Consider the following 19,512-nt stretch of genomic DNA (forward strand, 5'->3'; position numbering starts at 1 on the left):
TTAGCTCTGGCACCCGCAGAATCCAGGCCTTGCCGGTGTTCCGCCTTGTTCCGGATTCCCACCCGGCTATGACATCACGACACGCCACCACCTGCTCTCCAACAGCGCTCAGGTGGAGCGGCTCAGCTCAGCCATCCGCCATCGCTTGAACACAGCGTTGACTTCATCAAGAGAACTCTCACTGTCCATACCCCCCCCCCACGCTTCATCCTGCCATAGCAGGCCACCACAGATCTGCTGATGGTCATGGATGGAAAACCCTTGGGTAAGAAGACTTGAACTGATCATTTACATATGATTAGCAATCAATTATCAACGGCTAATGACCAGCATAGCTCCACTGAGTAAAACAGAAGGAGACAAGGGACTTAGGAAGATGAACACTGTGACTGTTGACACTGATCGAGATGTGAAGGCGTTCCAAGGGATCCAAAAGGCTCCTCTGTGTCTCCACAGAGGAACCATGACTAGTCAAAGGGTTCTTTTTCTGGCAAAATGGTTCAGTCTGGGAGTTTTCACGCTTTTCATGGCTACCATAGAGGGTTGCATTAAGAACTAGATGAGTGAACTCAGTAGAGTGCAGATCTCCGCCAGGCATTCCAAACGGAAGCAGTTGTTGATCACTTGCGGCCCCTAGCGGCCAGTTAGGAGTTAGCACTCAAACTATTTCAATGGACAACAATGATGGAAATTAATTCAAATAAAATACTTGTCATTGACCGATTTGCAAAATATTGCAAGAATTCAGGTCCTTGGCCTGCTGTCAGCATGCACAACAAGTATTAGGCTGATTGGCCCAGTAGCATGCGAGATTAGCTGCGGTCAGAGACACAAACACACACACGCACAAACACACGCGACCAAACGCAGGATCCCCTCCAGGCTCATAACTAAAAAGGTTTCCCCGCTTTTTTCTGAGGGTGAATTGTTCCTCACTTCAATTCCATCCCTTGAAAAAAAATACATCGTTAGGTTTAGAAATGGGTTCGGTTTTGTGCACAACGATCCGGTCAGGTAGTACATCAACAGGAATGGAAGCCTATCCCATTCGGACCTTCATGACTCCAAACCATAAGTTGCATAACAAAGGTGTTTTCTGTTCTTTCCTTTTAAGACCCCAATCAAGCTTAGCTCAAGGGCTCATTACCTTCTAAACCTAGTGATTCCCGAACCTGTACCTATTCTCTTCATTTCTTCAGGTTCAGGTCTCTCGATAGAGTGAGGGAGTCATCATCATCATCACAGGCATTTAGCAGACGCTCTTATCCAGAGCGACTTACATTGTATCCAATTATACAGCTGGATATATATATACTGGAGCAATGCAGGTTAAGTACCTCGCTCAAGGGTACAACGGCAGTGTCCTACCAGGGAGTCGAACCTGCGACCTTCAGGTTACAAGACCAACTCCTTAGCCATTACGCTACACTGCCGGGAGTATAACGGTAATTTCCGCACAGATGTTAGGAAGCATTTTTTCACACAGAGAGTGGTCACTATGTGGAGTGGCTTGCCGGGTCAAGTAGTAGCGGCAGAAACTCTGGGGGTTTATAAGACCAGGATTACTATCTATCAAGCTGTAGGTAAACCGAGCACTGGGTACACTTTAGAGGTCGGAAAATGCCGAGCTCCGCTGGGCTGAAGGGCCTGTTCTCGTCATCATTTTTTGTTGTTTTTTTTTTTTGTTTTTTTTTTTGTCATTTAATGTTGTGTTGTGTTGTGTTGTTATTTCCTATCTCGGTCCTGTTTGTTTTCTGTTCGTTTGGTTTTCAGAGCACAAATGGCCATCTTGGTTTTACAGTTGGCCCTCTGACAAGTCTTTTTTCATTAAAAAAATTTTCCTCTATGCTAGCAGGTGTGACTGATGGCAGCAGTTGACTGGTGCAGCAGTATCACTCCTGTGGGTATCACTGGCTATCGCTGTGGTCTGGCATCTGTGGATTCCCAACCCCTCAAAATTCAGAGTTCCTCTCCACGGAGTTTCACAGACCCAGCATGCATTTCTGCAGATGACAGCACAGCAAAATCAATCTTAAATATGCTTGGATGATTCAGCCACTGTTCAGATTATTAAAAACCTTGATCTGACTATGCATAGTCATTCCTTTACCTGAATTAACATATGCAAATTATTCACATCCAATAATCTGCTCATTAAGGAGAGTAGCCAACTGATCTTTAGGTTTTGCTTTTAAGAAACCCATCTAACTCACCCAATTAAAAAAAAAAATGTGACCCTAACCTGTTCCTACAATTATGGCATCCACAGTCCCTGCTACAACACTATGGTCAATCTCGTTGGGCTAGAATATCTATGGTTCTATCTCTGTCTCCTGTTTTTTAAATCCTACTTTCATATCCTCACTATATCATTCATTTCCATATCATTTTTATCCATTCATCCATTTTATAAGTCACTTATTCATGAACAGGGTTGCTGGAGGGAGGGGGGGGAGTGCTGGAACCTGTCCCAGCATGCAATGGGCGAGAGGCAGGAATACACCCTTGACAGGTGGCCTATCCATCCATTGCTATTTGCTATTTAGGTGGTCAGATAATGAAATTATTAACGTTTTACATCATATTCAAATTTTTAGTGGGACAATTGTAATGTGTTACACTTGTCCCACTAATAGTGTCTGTTTGACTCGAATTCACACTATCCTGACTGAAACCGTTGGCGCATTTATGAAAATGAAAAAAAAAGGAAATGCAAATTCCGATCTAAGTCAATATTAGTCAGTCATTATGTCCCCGAATAAAATTAGCAGTCGGGATCGAAGATGATATCATCGCCGATCATCGTGTGAAATGATCAGTGCTGTTATTTGTGACAGTCATTCGGGTGCCTGGGTCTGTGTGAGCGAGCCACAGAGTGAGTGCTTACTGTATGTGAGTTTGGTGGGAGTCGGGGGGGGGGGGGGGTCCGTGAGTCTGTAGCTCTACTGATAAGCTATCAGTCTCGCAGAGGCGCATCTACTTTGGAGGCCTGCTCCACTCCCAGAGGGCTGGAACACAGCAACACTCGAGCTGACCTGAAAAGACTCCACAGCCATGGGGGGAGGGGGGCATCGGGGGGGGGGGGGCATGAGGGTGGGGGGGTGGGGGTTTGTGAAATAATAAACTTTTGATAATGTTTTTTTTCCCCCCTCCCAGACAGGGCCGTGTCAGATCAGGACTGTTGAACGGTGGTTTAACTGGACCCACCATTCCTGTCCCACAGGTGCTGCAGAGGTGCACCTTCCTTCGGTTGCCAAAAAAAGAGGAAGAAAGAAGCGGCTATGAGAAGAAGATAAAATATGAAATTATCATATTAATGTCACACCGGCTGCTCTGATATAACACACAAGAACTTGTGTAAGTGCGTTACGCTGAATTTGTGTTCTTATGCGGCATATAGTGCATCCTTTAAAGCTGAATTTAAACTGCGCTCCAGCAAAAACTACATTGAGCCTTTGTGCACCGAGAAGTAAGTATCTGTGCATAGCAATTAAAATAGAACACTTGTACTTCCCATGGAAAACTGTACCGGAAAACCATGAAAGATGTGATAACACACATAACAGCAATCATTCATCTGAAGTGAACGTCCACGTATGTGTGTGTGTTCATATATGGGTAGGTGTCTAGGTGTGTGTGTGTGTGTGTGTGTGTGTGTAGGTGTGTGTGTGTGTGTGTTAAGCTAGTCTTTTCATTTAACTGTCCAAATCTAAATTGTGAAACCGCAGTGAGCGTGGCACTTAAACTGCAGTTAAATCGTTTGAAAAATTCCCAGAGTTTATGGAAAGTGCCGGATTTGCATACGCGGCGCTGCAGACACACTTTCACTGTGGACCGTCTCCTCCGCGCCGGCGGACAATGGGACGTTCATCGCTGGGTAACCGCGGCGACAATGACACCACAGTGAGGGCCCGACCGCAGAGCCGAAAGCGGGCCCGGAGAATTTAAATCTCATTTACACACCGACAAAACACTGACCTTTGTGAGTCGAAGCCGTTCATTTGTATGGAACAGTTGTTACTCTATATGTTCTGTGTTATTTCATCTTCTCTTTCTCTCTCTTTGTCTCTCCGTCTGTTTTGTTGGTGCTGCTACCTTTATCTAGAACTGTTTGAATGAGGCCCAGATAACCACACAACGCATGGAGCGTGAAGCAAGGGACTCTCAAAATGAATGTTTTAGCATTAATGCAATGCTATGAAACAGGAAAGAGCGCCAGACTTTCAGATTTTCTCATTTCTGGTGGGACTGAATGCACGGCAAAGAACAATTCAAACACAATAAACAAGCTACTGTCCATTTCTGCTTCATAGTGTGATTGCAGGATCAACTGCCACATAACCACAGTTCAGCTGTTCACTTGACATTGTCTTTTTTATTGACATCACCACCTCAGATTTTTATGAATGCTTTAAAGCTTTACTTTTCATTAACTGTGCAAAACCATCTGATCCATCTTAGGGAAAAAGCCACACATCTTCTTGACTCTCACACAGCAATAATTAACGAGTCCCCCTTAACAGAACAGTGTGGAATGGGGGCAGAAGTAGAAATCGTAAACAGTTCATATGTCGGATCTTCAATCTGATTGGTTATCGCACCACGTTCCCCGTTTTTCCAGTTGCTCCGCCGACTTGCCTCGCGTCGCCAGCTATCCCAGCATGCCTTGAGGACACGAAAAATCAGCTCCCATTGAAATGAACAGAGGCGATAACCAAGACGCTTCTCATCGGAGGACGTGTGGCTGTACCCTTAATGAATCTGAAATAGTCCCTCTGTTTATCTACAGTATGGATGATGATTCAGTCACTCCTCCAGCGAGCAGGAAGTCCCAGATCTGCAGATCTCACCAAGATGCCCTCGGTGTGACCCTAGCAGCATAACACCGATGTGCTTATCTTACCACGGAATGTTGTGAAGAGACCAATGTCTTATCACCACAATGTTCATTGTGACTCAGAGCAGGCCGTGGGACATAAACAGGAAATAATTTCATATTAATGACATTCTTATTGGCTGCTGCATTGGACCAGTAACAGGACAAGGTCAGCTGAGGCAGTCCCACCTTTCTCAGTCTCTCTTGCTCTGTCAACACTCTAACCAAATTTGATATATACTCAGGTTGAGCTTTGCATGTCTTCCTTGGAAGAGGCCAGCAAATTGCTATTGTAAAATACAGTATGGTGGTTATCTACCGTAAAATACGTGGGAACGGTGCGGGCCAGGAAACTCCCAGGACCTGTAATTTAACTGTAATTCTAACTCTAAGCAGAGCCCATTCCTTCATCCAGTGGCCATTGCTAATGTAATTAAGGTACAAAGGAACATTAGTTATTTTTTATTTCTTTCATTTATGAAATTCTTCGTAATTCAATTTGTATTAATGTGGACGGTAGATATTTTGTAATAAATTATTTATAGCACTTTTAGTCATTTTCCCACTTGCTCATTCTTCGTTTCTTAATAAATCTTCCAAATTAATTCAGATCACCATGCTAAAATTGTGAACTCAATAATGACCCGTCACATGACAAAAATTGTGAATTTAATAATGATCCGTTGTTTGACATTTGTGAAACTCTGGAAAATGTTGTGCTCTGCAGTTATGTTGAAGTTATTCGGGGATTAAACAATGAACCTCACAAATCTTTTGCTCAGAGAACGGGATAAATTATGGATTCTAAAATCAATGCACATTTCCTTTAATTTGCTTTTCTGGGAGGGATGTTGAAAACAAGGGCAAGAGAAGACTAATGTATATTCTAACTTCAGCAGCACCAGGCTTTGGCTTGCAAACTCTACATTTGCTATAGGTTTGTGGTAAACCCCAACTTTGGGATAAACTCCCGCAAATGGACGTGGCATTTTCCCCATTACTTAATAAAGCTCATTCACTTTGCAAATTGTATTAAAAAAAGCATTTATTTGAATGTATTTAAACAAGTGTCAATGCACAGCAGTCAGAAAACCAGAGAAGAGAACAGGTTAAAATTTTCACAAACGCTTACAAAATGTTTAACAACATAGCATATGTACAGTCTTCACCTTTTTTTGTTGCAAAATACAGGCTATAGAAAACACACCACATAAAAAGGCATTTATTTACTTACTGAAAAAATACATTTATAGTGTCCAGTACATCTTATTTGGTTTTACCTGTGATATTGACATTATACCTGAATATTACAGCGAAGCATTTGAGTCGGTGCTTTAAAAAATAATTTTTTTTTTTTTTTCAGTCTTGCTCTCCTCTACCGTGTGCGTCTGTGTGCACGTGTGAAAATGCGCTCATGCCAATGTTCACGTTTGCATATGTACACGCGTATCAGCCAGCATTAGCCTTGCGCAGTAAAACATTCACTGTTTACTCTGAGAGGCCAGACTAGACTCACATACACCCTGTTAGAGCTGAATTAACACGGAACGTTTCACTGTCCTACACCAGCGTGGGCACCATGCCAGAGGTGGGGTGGTAGGAGTAGGGCAGCGTGGCAGAGGGGTAGAGGGGGGGGGACTGGGGCAGTAAGTGCTGCCCGTGGCCGTATGAAAGCAGGGGGGCCGTGCCCAGGGAGTAGGGGCCCGTGTGGGGGTCAGACATCGGGCCCCGGGAGGGGTCCACGTACAGGTCCACCGCCCCGCTCTTCTTCCCCTTCTTGTTCTTGCTGGACACCTTGCGGTTCCGCGTCTGGATGCCGTCCTTCTTCATGGTGAGCGGCCTGTTCACCTGAGGGGGGTGGGGGGTTGGGGGGGGGGGCAGAGGGAGGATTTAAAACCTTCAGGTTGCGAGTTCACAAAAAAATGTGTGACTGGAATGTTCTTATGTGAACATTCCGTTGCTGATGTAACAATCGCTACTGGCAACTGAAAGCAACGGAGTTCTAGAACATAGAAGTGTGAAAAAAAACACTCCAAAAAAGCATTCCCAGTGTTAGGTTGCATTAGAGACTGCCTTAAATGAATGGTTTTGTGTTGTGCCATCACTGAAACAGCCTGTATGTGTAGGGAAGAGCTGGTCGCTTTCTTTCAATTACTGTATGCTTTGATTACTTGTAGATTCACACAAAAAAAAATAGATTGACCAGAGAGTCAACTTTGTGGCTTTGTTTGCCACACCAAATGCACCGCTTTGTGCGGAATGAAGACGGATCAGGCTCAACAAAGCGCACAGAAAGACAACAAGAATAGAGAGAGACCTCCTTATGAATGGACTGGGTAAGAAGTTGCCCTTAAAAAATTAATCGGACAACCAGAAATATTGCTTTCTTGTCAAATGTATTGCCTGTGATTCCGATAGACCAGGGCTGTCCAATTTTATCTGAAAACGTCCAGTGTGGGTGCAGGTTTTTGTTTTAGCCCAGCACTAAGACACCTGATTCTACTGACCAAGGTCTTGTCCGAAGACCATGACTGGTTAACTGGTTGAATCGGGCATCACTGCACCGAGCTAAAGTAAAAACCTGCACCCACACCGGCCCTTTTGGGATAAGATCACAGACACACCTGAGGCGGACTGGGTACCTGTGAGCCGTTGCCTGCATGGCTCCACAGACAAACCCAACAGCAGAGCTGACGACTGAAACAGCGGCGGGTGTCTTCCTCCGCTAGCGCGAGATAAGCTGAGCGGGAGAGTAGGCCCCCCGTACTCACGTTGCGCAGTTTGAAGTAGGCCCCCCGTACTCACGCTGCGCAGTTTGAATTAGGCCCCCCGTACTCACGCTGTGCAGTTTGAAGTAGGCCCCCTGTACTCACGCTGCGCAGTTTGAAGTAGGCCCCCCGTACTCACGCTGTGCAGTTTGAAGTAGGCCCCCTGTACTCACGCTGTGCAGTTTGAAGTAGAGCCCCTGTACTCATGCTGTGCAGTTTGAAGTAGTCCCCCGTACTCACGTTGCACAGTTTGAAGTAGAGCCCCACGCGTACTCAGCTTGCGCAGTTTCGAAGCGGTAGTGCTTGTGCAGTGCACTGCGTGCCCGCCGTTTGAAATACTGCCGCGCCCACTGTGACTCAGCTCGCAGTTTTGAAGTAGGCCGCTGTAACTCACGTTCCTGCATTGAAGTAAGCCCCCCCTGTACTCACCTCCAGTTTGATAGTAGGCCCCATTTGTACTCACATTGTGCAGTTTGAAGTAGAGCCCACACGCGTTGCACACGGGCTCTCCGCTGGCATTCCGTCTCCACAGCGTGGTGGTGCTGGTGTGGCAGTTGGCGCACTGCGTGCCCGCCCTCTTGCTGACAATCTGCCCGCGCCCAAGACAAAAAACAAATGTGGAAAAAAATCATACTTGCATTAAGAAGAAATTACATTATTTTAGGCAGAATTAATTAATACAGTTCCCACTGCACTACACACGACACCACACTCCCCTTCACCCTGCTCCCACCCCCCCCAAAGTATGACTTTATTTATAGCGGGTCCTCTTAATTTTAGGAGCTTCCTTTGTTATCGAGGTGGTTTTCTCCGGTATCCTTAAAACAAGTTCAGATGTTTATCATTATTTACTTTTCAGTTAAAGTTGAAAAACGTTACAGGACAAGTTTTCAGCCTTTCCAGTGCCCCTATCCCCCATCCCCCATCTCCCATCTCCCTATCCCCCATCCCCCCATCCCCCATCCCCCTATCCCCCTATCCCCCATCCCCCATCTCCTATCCCCCTATCCCCCCGTCCCCCATCCCCTCCTGCCGCGGGCACGTACCAGCCTCTTCTTCGGCCGGATGAGCGGTCGATTCTGGCCGTTCATCTTGTGGTACAGCCCGCAGGCGTTGCACAGGTAGTGGCCCGTTCCATCCCGACGCCACAGAGGGGTGGCCGTGGCGCCACAGTTCACGCATTCCCGTGCCTCTGCGTCGCCAAACACGGGGGGGGGGGGTCACAGTCAGAAAAAAAACCACAAGCCCGGTCGCTCCAGCACTCAGACATCAGATAGCCTCACGCTGTACTCAACTACCGTTAGAAAAGAAGTCTTAGGCTACACACAGAGTTTTCTGGGCCTCATTGACAAAAAAAAAAAACATGCGTACGATCAAATTCGGTCGTAAACTGCACGTAAGAACGTTTCTAAGAACATTTTGGCATTCATCTTTTTTTTCTTATCTGTATTTGTTCATGGCCGTATACTAATGCAAATCACATGAACAGGATTTCAGCCAGCATTCATCATGTCATATACGTGGGATATGCACAAAAACAAAAATCTGCACATGTGTCATGAATTTCATATTGTTTTTATTTTGTAGGAGCATTTTTAAGAACAAAAGTAAGAACAATTTACGAAAAGTTTTGTGAATGAGGCCCAATATCTCTCATGGAGTACAAGCAACGGTAGAAAATCCAGGTTCACAAAGTAAAAGTCCATCCCAGTGCTTTACTCCAACCACCTGGATTTGCTAATTAGAACAATTCTCCAGCCAGAGGGGCAGAACTAATTAGTGAAATCAGCTGGCTGAAGTTCATGGGTGGATGAAACACATGGTAGGACTTCTACTTTCTGACACCTGGACTTTCCACCACTGAGTATAAGGACATAAATACTCAGAGGACAGCGAAGTGCCAGGAGGAGATTCCTGACCTGGTGGCGAGAGCCTCATCTTGTTACGCAGTTTTGGGGAGTAGGAGGAGGGCGTGGCCCACCCCCCCGGGGTGGAGTAGAGGGCCGCTGCGTTGTAGTCCTGCTGGGAGGCCATGTAGGAGTTGTAGTGCCCCAGCGAATGCGAGTGGGGAGGGTAGACCCCCCCGGCAGCGGAGCTCAGGGTCAGGAAGCTGCTCCCCGCCCCTTCCAGAGGGCTCAGCCTCTCGCCCTTCAGGGCCTCCTGGAGCCTGAGGCTGTCCTTGGCGTCCAGGCCCGGGGACGGGCCCCCGTCCCTGGGGGACGTGAAGGAGGAGGTGGCCACCGGTGGGTAGAGGGAGGAGGAGGTGCTGGGGTGCATGGGTGCCTTCCCGAAAGGGCTGCTGGGCCAGGAGGAAGGAGGCGGGGTGTAGGGGGAGCTGAGGGCGGGGCCTCCAGTGCCATCCAGCCACGGGATGTTGTTGAGGAAGGAGGAGGAGTAGACCTGGCGAACTGAGAGGGACAGAGAGAGACCAGGTCACACGGGTGTGAACGGGGGGGGGCGTGTTGTTAACACCCATCCTGCATACATCTGCGGCTGTGCTTCAGCTTTGGCCTTCAGACTGGCGGCCTCATAAGAGTCAGTCAACTGACCAAAAACAAACAGAATTCTGAAACAGAATAGCAGAGGGAAGGAGTTTCCCGCAAACATGACTAAAATTTGCATTATTATTAGTAATCATATTCTCAGAAGAAAAGGTCCCAGAAAGACTTCCCTGTGTGTCCATGGAGGAACTCTTATATCTTTGTCAGGCGAAATGGTTCGATCTGGGAGTTTTTACACTTCTTACACCAACCATACAGGGTTCTATAAAGAACTAAAAAGGGTTCCCCTTTGGAGACAAGCCCGGATTTGAATTACACTCAGGCTTTGGAGAGGGGGTCTGTGAGATCGCAGATAGATGGGATGAGTGGGGTGGTCAGGTGTTTTTTGGGGTGGCGCTCAGCGTCCCCTAGCTCCCCCATAATTCAAACCCTATGACAAGCCAAAGAACTTTCAGAATCCTTTTTTTCTTACAGTGTACACTCTCAGATAAAAGGGTTCCAAAAGGCTCCTCATAGAGGAACCCTGTCTAGTTTGAGGGTTCTTTATCAGGCAAAATAGAAGCTTTCACACTTTTCACACTGACCATACAGGATTCAATAAAGAACCAAACAGGGTTCCCCTATGAATACAAGCCAGAGAAGGCTTTTTTCCTGAGAGCGTACGGCTGGCTGACTGGTCGGGGCAGGGTTCTGGTTCTGGCTCAGACCTGGGCTGTGCCTGTAGTTCGGGACGGCTCGGCTGCGGCTGGGGCTGGGGAAGTAGGACGGCAGACCGGTGAAGTCCGACTCGGAGTAGAGACCCTCCTCCTCCTCGGCCGGAGGCAACAGGCCCGCCTCCGCGGAGAAGCCGGCCTCAGGTCCAATCACGGCCGGGGACACCCAGCGCGACTGCTCAGATGAATCCTCCATGGCCACTGAGGGTCACTGCGTCGGGACGAGGTGAGGAGGGGCCTCTGCTGTCAGTACAGTCCCTGTGTCAACAACAAACCAATCAGGACAATGAGGGGAGGGGCCTCTGTGTCAACAACAAACCAATCAGGGCAATGAGGGGAGGGGCCTCTGCTGTCAGTACAGTCCCTGTGTCAACAACAAACCAATCAGGGCAATGAGGAGAGGGGCCTCTGCTGTCAGTACAGTCCCTGTGTCAACAACAAACCAATCAGGGCAATGAGGGGAGGGGCCTCTGCTGTCAGTACAGTCCCTGTGTCAACAACAAACCAATCAGGACAATGAGGGGAGGGGCCTCTGCTGTCAGTACAGTCCCTGTGTCAACAACAAACCAATCAGGACAATGAGGGGAGGGGCTTCTGCGTCAGTACAGTCCCTGTGTCAACAACAAACCAATCAGGACAATGAGGGGAGGGGCCTCTGCTGTCAGTACAGTCCCTGTGTCAACAACAAACCAATCAGGACAATGAGGGGAGGGGCCTCTGTGTCAACAACAAACCAATCATGACAATGGGGAGGGGCCTCTGTGTCAACAACAAACCAATCAGGACAATGAGGGGAGGGGCCTCTGTGTCAACAACAAACCAATCAGGACAATGAGGGGAGGGGCCTCTGTGTCAACAACAAACCAATCAGGACAATGAGGGGAGGGGCCTCTGTGTCAACAACAAACCAATCAGGACAATGAGGGCCGGGGCATCTGCTTGTCAGTACAGTCCCTGTGTCAACAACAAACCAATCAGGACAATGAGGGGAGGGGCCTCAGCTGTCAGTACAGTCCCTGTGTCAACAACAAACCAATCAGAACAACAAGGGGAGGGGCCTCCACTGTCAATACAGTCCCTGTGTCAACAACAGACCAATCAGGACAATAAGGGGAGGAGCCTCTGCTGTCAATACAGCCGCGGTGTCAACAACAGACCAATCAGGACAATGAGAGGAGGGGCCTCTGCTGTCGGTACAGTCTCTGTGTCAACAACAAAACAAATAGCAATGGATTCAGAGAAGCCATTGTGGAATTAAATATGTATGCTCTTTTTCATCCAATCATTCACATTGTCTACTTATTTGGCAGTAGTTGTTTTTTTTTTTTGTTTTTTTTATTCATTTTTATCCAGTCTTTGAATCTGAAATGTAAACTGAACTCAACTTACATGTTCAGTTAAAGAAGGAAGTAAACTACTCTTGACCATTATATAAATATAAAGTTTTGTTTATCTTTATATTTAGGTACTTGTATTGTATTTAGTCACTACACTGAGATATCTGAGAATGGAAACACAGAATTCCATTCTTGTCACAGAATTCTTATCACCAGAAAATTCATTTCCGCTAAAAATAGGAATGAAAATTAAAAGACCACAACAGAAAGCAACAGAAATGGCTGATTGATGTGGAGTCACATAACACATAACACTACAGGTTTCGCTAATCCTCTTTCACAGAAATGCCAAGGCCATTAGATGAAGTGGTAATTACAGCCATGCCAAGTATTCAACTTAAAACATTTATGTGTGAACATATATCCTGTATGTATTCTTGTAAGGTTGAAAGGAACTAAAACAAAATAAATAAATACATTTTTTAAAAGCTAGACATTCAGTATTTTTTGTGAATGCATATCCTTATGTATGCCTTTTAGGTTGAAATGAGATTTTAAAAAAGCTAGTCTTTCTTTTCATGTATCTTTTCAGAGTCCTACAAGTATACAAAATAAACTACAATTTCAAATTTTAAAACAAATAAAAAGTTAACAAACACAAGCACATTCATCCGTGAATGTGTACACCAGTTCACGCAGACACACAAATCACCACACGTACAAACAGAAGCAAGTCAATGACAGTGCAATAACAACTTTACAGAGACAACACGTATCTAGCTTGAGATATGTTTATTCACTTTCGATAAGGAGAACGTCAGAAGTCCGATAGGGTTTGAAAGAACCAGATAGAGGCAGAGAATTATTATCATAAATACGGTGACAGGAACCAGAGGGGGGGAGACATGGCCTCATCTGATTAATAGAAGTCGAGTATTAGAGGATTTCTCAATCTGAGTCACTGGGGGCAGAATGGAACATTCTCAAGGTCAGATTCTGGAGAATTTAAACTGGTCACGCATGCAGCTGCGAACACACATCACATGTCACATGCAATCACTGGAGCCTGCTACAGCCTGTATGAATAAGCCGTACTAAATGAAATGCTGTTACAAAGCAAAACAGGAGTGTTATTATCTTCCACAGTCACCTGGAACTTCCTGGTTCCAAACTAGTATTTATCCACAAACCAGGAGTATCACACACTCATCAAATAATACATATATTTTTTAAATCTGTGAAATGGCTTCAAAATTGTGCATATGCATCCTTCTCCTCCACCTCCTCCAAGAAACTATGTCAGCTGCTTTTCAACATACTCTACTGATTGTGCTGAACACTTATAATAGTGCTGAATGCTCTTATAAGTGTGCTGAGCGCTCTTGTAATTGTGCAGAACGCTCTTATATGTGTGCTGAATCCTCTTATAAGTATGCTAAACCCTCTTATAAGTGTGCTGAACGCTCTTATAAGTTTGCTGAATTGAACTCCACCTTACCCACTGAACTTCTCCCTCACCCACTCTCATGACTCAGCACTGTACATTTGTTTGTGTCTTTGTGTGGTAATTAAATGTGTGGTATTGCTTATATTTAGAGACGCTGGTCCTTATAGAAGTGCAGATCTTGCAAGTATTTCTGGTCTGGCAAACACTGTATTCTGGGTCATCGCAAGTTAAATTTAAACAAATTACATTGTTTGATTAAAATGTCTTGAGTGTATGAATTCTACATGTTATAGTGCAAAAGCATCTCCTAGTCTTACCTAGAAATCTATGATGAGCCATCTAGCTTGCGCTGTGTTCAATAAATTAAATACAGGATAGTGGAGAAGAATTTTTCTTATTTTACACTAAACTTTAGAACGCATTGTTTACAGATATTAAAAACCCAACATCAATAGTATATATTATAGTGTGAACTGTGTGAACTTAAGCATGTCACATTTTAAATAATGCCTTTAGGTGACTATTATTAATTTTATAGTTGTTCCAATTTTGAGGTATAAAGAAGCACTTTGGGCTGCTGAACTTTCTATAAAAGTTTCTCTATAATTAATTTATAATACATTATTATTGATTAATAGATCTTAGCCCTCCCCGGTTTCTCTAAATCACATATTGTTAAACAGTTTTAGTCTCAATAATTTATTGTGCATTTGAAATGGGTTTAAAATAACAGATTCAACAGGTGTCCAAATTCTATAAATACTTGGTCCATATCCTATGCAGATTCAATAGCACAAAACTTTCCAAACTTCACACGGTTCTCAAAAATAAAAGGCAAACACATTTCACAGCATGAAACATCAAAGAAAAACTAACACAAAAATAGAAATATTCTATTTTTGTAAATTGAATAATATACAAATACATCTTCATTGAAAAGCTTGACTGGTTCCTTTGATCGTCCAAGCACGCCAGTCCCTGAAAATACCCTGACGGTATTTTTTGAGTATCATATTTCCTCATGTGAGGATTGTGTAGAATATAAGTAAGCAGAGAGTGCTGACTTACAGTAATTACTTTACTCAGGTGACTGACTGCAGGCGACTCATGCTGCTCTGTTGAGTTTAATACAAATGCATTGCCGTGTATTTTGGGGTTTTGTGGCGTTCAATAATCTAAATAGAACAGGAGCTGTACAGGAAGTAATGAAAACTGCTTTATTGTTTGTATTTGGCCCAAAAGATTCACATACTGTATACCTGTCCCCTTTAAACAACCACCCTTAAGCATTCATTTATTTTATTTAATATATATATATTTTTTTTTACTTATGCATTTGTATGGATTCATTCGTACACACGTTATGTTCCACTAACAGCACCACTGACAGATCCAATAATCTTTGATCATTACATTACTGGTTTTTGCATTTGAAATATATTGGTCTCTTTAAAAAATTAAAAAATTAAAAATTACTAGCACGTGCCACTTCAGGATCCATAATTACCCTGCAAAGAGTTCAGCCACAGCAACTGCAGACATGTACCACATTTCACCCGAATAACCAGCTACATGACCAGATCAGAAAAAATGAAAAATTGGCCCTAGCAATGGCTCGTGCAGTTGATTTGAGTTGAGATGCCAGTGCCGCGTTGTATCACAGGGGTTCTTTGTGGAGTAAGATGAGACGAGCTTTTGAAGTTTTTGAAATTTCAACACGGCAAAATAAATTTTAAAATGGCTCCAAAATGTTTATTGCATTTCAGTGGAGCCCTGACCTGTTTGGTGCAGACCGTACAGACTGTTAAGGAAGTGTGTGTGTGTGCGTGTGTGTGTGTGTGTGGGGGGGGAAGCGAGGGGGAATGGGGTCACATGAATTTGCATGATGTCTTTCCGAGGAACGAAGGAGAGAAGAGATCTGCTTTGCAGCTCACGCAGCCCACGCAGCCCACGCAGCTCACGCAGCTCACGCAGCCCACGCAGCTCACGCAGCTCATGCAGCCCACGCAGCCCACGCAGCTCACGCAGCTCACGCAGCCCACGCAGCTCACGCAGCTCACGCAGCCCACGCAGCTCACGCAGCTCACGCAGCCCACGCAGCCCACGCAGCTCACGCAGCTCATGCAGCCCACGCAGCCCACGCAGCTCACGCAGCTCACGCAGCCCACGCAGCTCACGCAGCTCATGCAGCCCACGCAGCCCACGCAGCCCACGCAGCCCATTAGTCCACAGGGTGAGGCATGACCCAGCAGCCTTCAATAGCGCGAGTTCCCCTGAAGTCTCTGTGAAGGCCCAGCCATCAATAGCATGAGTTCACCTGACGTCTCTGTGAAGGCCCAGCCCTCAATAGCGCAAGTTCCCCTGACATCTCTGTGAAGGCCCAGCCCTCAATAGCGCAAATTCCCCTGAAGTCTCTGTGAAGGCCCAGCCTTCAATAGCGCAAATTCCCCTGAAGTCTCTGTGAAGGCCCAGCCTTCAATAGCGCAAATTCCCCTGACGTCTCTGTGAAGGCCCAGCCTTCAATAGCGCAAATTCCCCTGACGTCTCTGTGAAGGCCTAGCCCTCAATAGCGCAAATTCCCCTATAGTCTCTGTGAAGGCGTAGCCATCAATAGCATGAGTTCCCCTGACGTCTCTGTGAAGACCCAGCCTTCAATAGCAGGAGTTCCCCTGACGTCTCTGTGAAGGCCCAGCCATCAATAGCATGAGTTCACCTGACGTCTTTGTGAAGGCCCAGCCCTCAATAGCGCAAGTTCCCCTGACATCTCTGTGAAGGCCCAGCCCTCAATAGCGCAAATTCCCCTGAAGTCTCTGTGAAGGCCCAGCCTCAATAGCGCAAATTCCCCTGAAGTCTCTGTGAAGGCCCACCTTCAATAGCGCAGTTCCCTGACGTCTCTGTGAAGGCCAGCCTCAATAGCGCAAATTCCCTGAAAGTCCCCTGTGAAGCCTAGCCACTCAATAGCGCAAATTCCCCTAAGTCTCCGTGAAGGCCTAGCCATCAATAGTGTGAGTTTCCCCTGACGTCTCTGTGAAGGCCCAGCCTTCAATAGCAGGAGTTCCCTTGACGTCTCTGTGAAGGCCTAACCCTCAATAGCGCGAGTTCCACTGACGACTCTGTGAAGGACCAGCCTGCAATAGCGCGAGTTCCACTGACTTCTCTGTGAAGGACCAGCTTGCAATAGCGTGAGTTCCACTGACTTCTCTGTGAAGGCACTTTGAGCCAACACCACAGTTTAAAGCAATAAAATGGCACTGCTGCTCGAGCATCGTCATGCCGCCCTCTATGTATGATCACTATTGTTATGAAATATAACTGTGTTCATTGTGGAAAATAGTCTTTCTAATGTCATTATGTTACAGCAAGCTGTTTTTTCCTATTTACTCAAAGACAAGAGATGTTAAGGAATTATTTGCATTCAAATTCTAATTCTTAAATAACTTTAGCATTAGGCTGAGATCATTTAGATGACTATGTCACTGGAGAGAAGAAAAAGCAGATAATAAACATGTTCCGGTATTCCTGTTCTGAGTGATATGACTGTAGAGTAAGTTACTCTTACAGCAGCAATGTGGACAGCAGTACCAGTGGTTATGATTTCCCTGTTACATGTCGCCACTTTCTTCATTGCAGTGTGGCAGGACTTCAGTAGGGTTTAGTCTGGAGTCCATTTTGAGAACTAAGTATTTAAATCAAGAAAGCTTGTCAATAATCATTTACATGGCATGAAGGAAGATAGAATTGGTTCAAGCTGGTTAAAAAACAGAACCAATTAGATTTTTCCATTGCACACTCTTCATCAAGTGCAGGGGTGTCCAATCTTATCCAAAAAGGGTCAGTGTGGGTGCAGGTTTTTGTTTTAGCCCTCATCACTACAACACCCGGTCAAGACCAGGGTAAGTAGAGTCAGGGGTCTTAGTGCTGGGCTAAAACAAAAATCTGCACCCACATCTGGCCCTATATCGGGTGAGTTTGGACACCCCTGATACAGCGAGTACGTCGCTTTTTGCGTCACTGCGATATACAGCACACAACAGAGAACATGGGAAGATGTGCAGCCATTCCCAGGGGGATAGAGCCAGTGCTGCCCCCTGTAGGCCAGAGTCAGCAGGCGCACAGATTACAAGTATGAGACAGAGACGCAAACTCGGTACTTAATATGAGGCAGGAGAACAGACCATATCAGAAATAGGACAGTACTTTGTTAAACAGAAAAATGTTGAGCAAATCCAGTTGAGCTTTAACTTTATTTTGCAACATCAACATTGAATTTTAACTATTTTTTGACTATTCATTTTATCATATTTGAAATATTTTAACCCAATACAGTACTGTTTTTGATTCACAATTAATCTTTTTTTGATAATGAATGCCTCCACTTGGTTAATGCTATTATAAATAAAATTATTTGAATTAAATTCTTCTTTTACACAGTGTTTAAATACAGACTACAGGAATTACAAACAGCATTATCATCTGCAGTGTAGAATATAGCAGATGTGCAATGTCTCCACACTTTTATGTACAATGTAGTGAAATCTTTGTATAGCTTCCACAACAACAAAAAAATATAATACATTAATAAATTAAAGAAACAATAAATAAATAAATAAATTTACTTCCCCGAGACAAAATGCATGTCATGCATATTCAAGAACATTGAAGATCAAAGTCAATTTTCAAATATCACTCTCTTTGGGACAGGCGATTGTTGCAGTTCCCGTCAGATAAATGTTACTCTGAACATTACATATAACGGCTGAACAACTAAACTAGCAACAGAAACGGTTTGGATCATGTATTTTTTTCTTTGTTCGTGTTGGACCTGTGACTGTATAATAAAATAATCCTGAAAAACAGGGCAGAAGCTGGGTAAGGCTCTTGTGCTTCAGTCCCTTAATCAGCCTCTCCAGGATAATCAATGCAAAGGACAGACTCTGAGACAGTGTCAAAGTGCTGGTGGTGAGAGGCACGTACCTGTCTCCGGGCTCTACGGCAGGTGTCTCTCCGGGGTCCGGCAGCAGTACGCGGTCCCAGGGTCAGGTAAAGGTGAGGCGGAGGCCCGGGCTGTGCGCGGTGTTGGACGGTGCGAGAGAGGAAGACGATGAGCTGGGTGCCCTTCAGCAGAGACCGAGCTGTGGTACGGGGGCGACTGGAGAGTGAGGTTAGGAGGAACAGAAGACTGGCAGGGAGTTTGGAGGGGCGGGGGGTCAATTTCATTTTTTTTTTGTATGAAGGACACGCCCCTTTGAACCTCCTCTTCTGTGACATGTCATTCATGGTTTTTTTTTTTTTGGGGGGGGGTACATTTTGGACACCTTTTATCGTATCCTCCCCCTCAAAGATTAACAAACAATTAAAATGAGTTGGTGAGCCAATTACATAATTTAACTGAAGTGTGTGTTATTGGCATTTGAACACAGATCCTTCAAGTTTTAAATTGTGAGAACAACCAAGTGACCTATATTGCATGGAATTTAGCAAGGCTAAAGTTTCACAAACCTCAGCTTCCTAATTTGATAATGATGCTAATGCATTTACGTATGAATCCATCGTGAGCTTGTTGTATATTGGTTCAAATCATCTCATCCATCAACCACTCAGAGGGTTACACAGTAAATGATCGGTGTTAAATAAACTCTTCCAGAGTATGCATGGACGTATACTTCCAGAGTATGCATATACTGGACTCATAGTATGTACTCTGTTAAGAGATAAATTAACACAGGACATTTTACTGTGCACGTTGGGTACTACGATATCACACTGTTGTCTGTCTTCTTAATCCTCTAAATGTCCAATAAAACATTTCACTTAAAAACCATCAAACGCGGGGGGGGGGGGGGTCTTGTGGTGTATTCTGTTGAGCACTG

At 45.0% G+C, this 19,512-nt stretch overlaps 1 protein-coding gene across 1 annotated transcript; it reads right to left on the minus strand.

Moving 5' to 3' along the window:
- Window positions 1–5,903: 5,903 nt before the first annotated feature.
- Window positions 5,904–18,841, minus strand: gata1b (GATA binding protein 1b). Its single transcript, XM_064300542.1, has 6 exons — window positions 18,617–18,841; window positions 10,853–11,116; window positions 9,564–10,052; window positions 8,691–8,836; window positions 8,108–8,233; window positions 5,904–6,724 (listed from the first exon to the last, which is right to left on the minus strand). The coding sequence occupies exons 2-6, from the start codon at window positions 11,052–11,054 to the stop codon at window positions 6,437–6,439; spliced, it is 1,251 nt and encodes a 416-aa protein (XP_064156612.1). The 5' UTR covers window positions 11,055–11,116; window positions 18,617–18,841; the 3' UTR covers window positions 5,904–6,436.
- Between the last annotated feature and the right edge of the window lie 671 nt (window positions 18,842–19,512).

This window comes from Anguilla rostrata, chromosome 11 (assembly GCF_018555375.3).
Source record: "Anguilla rostrata isolate EN2019 chromosome 11, ASM1855537v3, whole genome shotgun sequence".
In the NCBI taxonomy this organism is placed as follows: Eukaryota; Metazoa; Chordata; class Actinopteri; order Anguilliformes; family Anguillidae; genus Anguilla; species Anguilla rostrata.

What these genes read in the sequence shown, in the direction of transcription:
- gata1b (XM_064300542.1), bottom strand. Translation starts at nt 11,054, where the DNA reads ATGGAGGATTCATCTGAGCAGTCGCGCTGGGTGTCCCCGGCCGTGATT. An exon ending in TCCGGCCGAAGAAGAGGCTG is followed by an intron (nt 8,234 to 8,690) that starts GTACGTGCCCGC and finishes GGGCGCGGGCAG; the next exon opens with ATTGTCAGCAAGAGGGCGGG. An exon ending in TCTACTTCAAACTGCACAAT is followed by an intron (nt 6,725 to 8,107) that starts GTGAGTACAAAT and finishes CACCCCCCTCAG; the next exon opens with GTGAACAGGCCGCTCACCAT.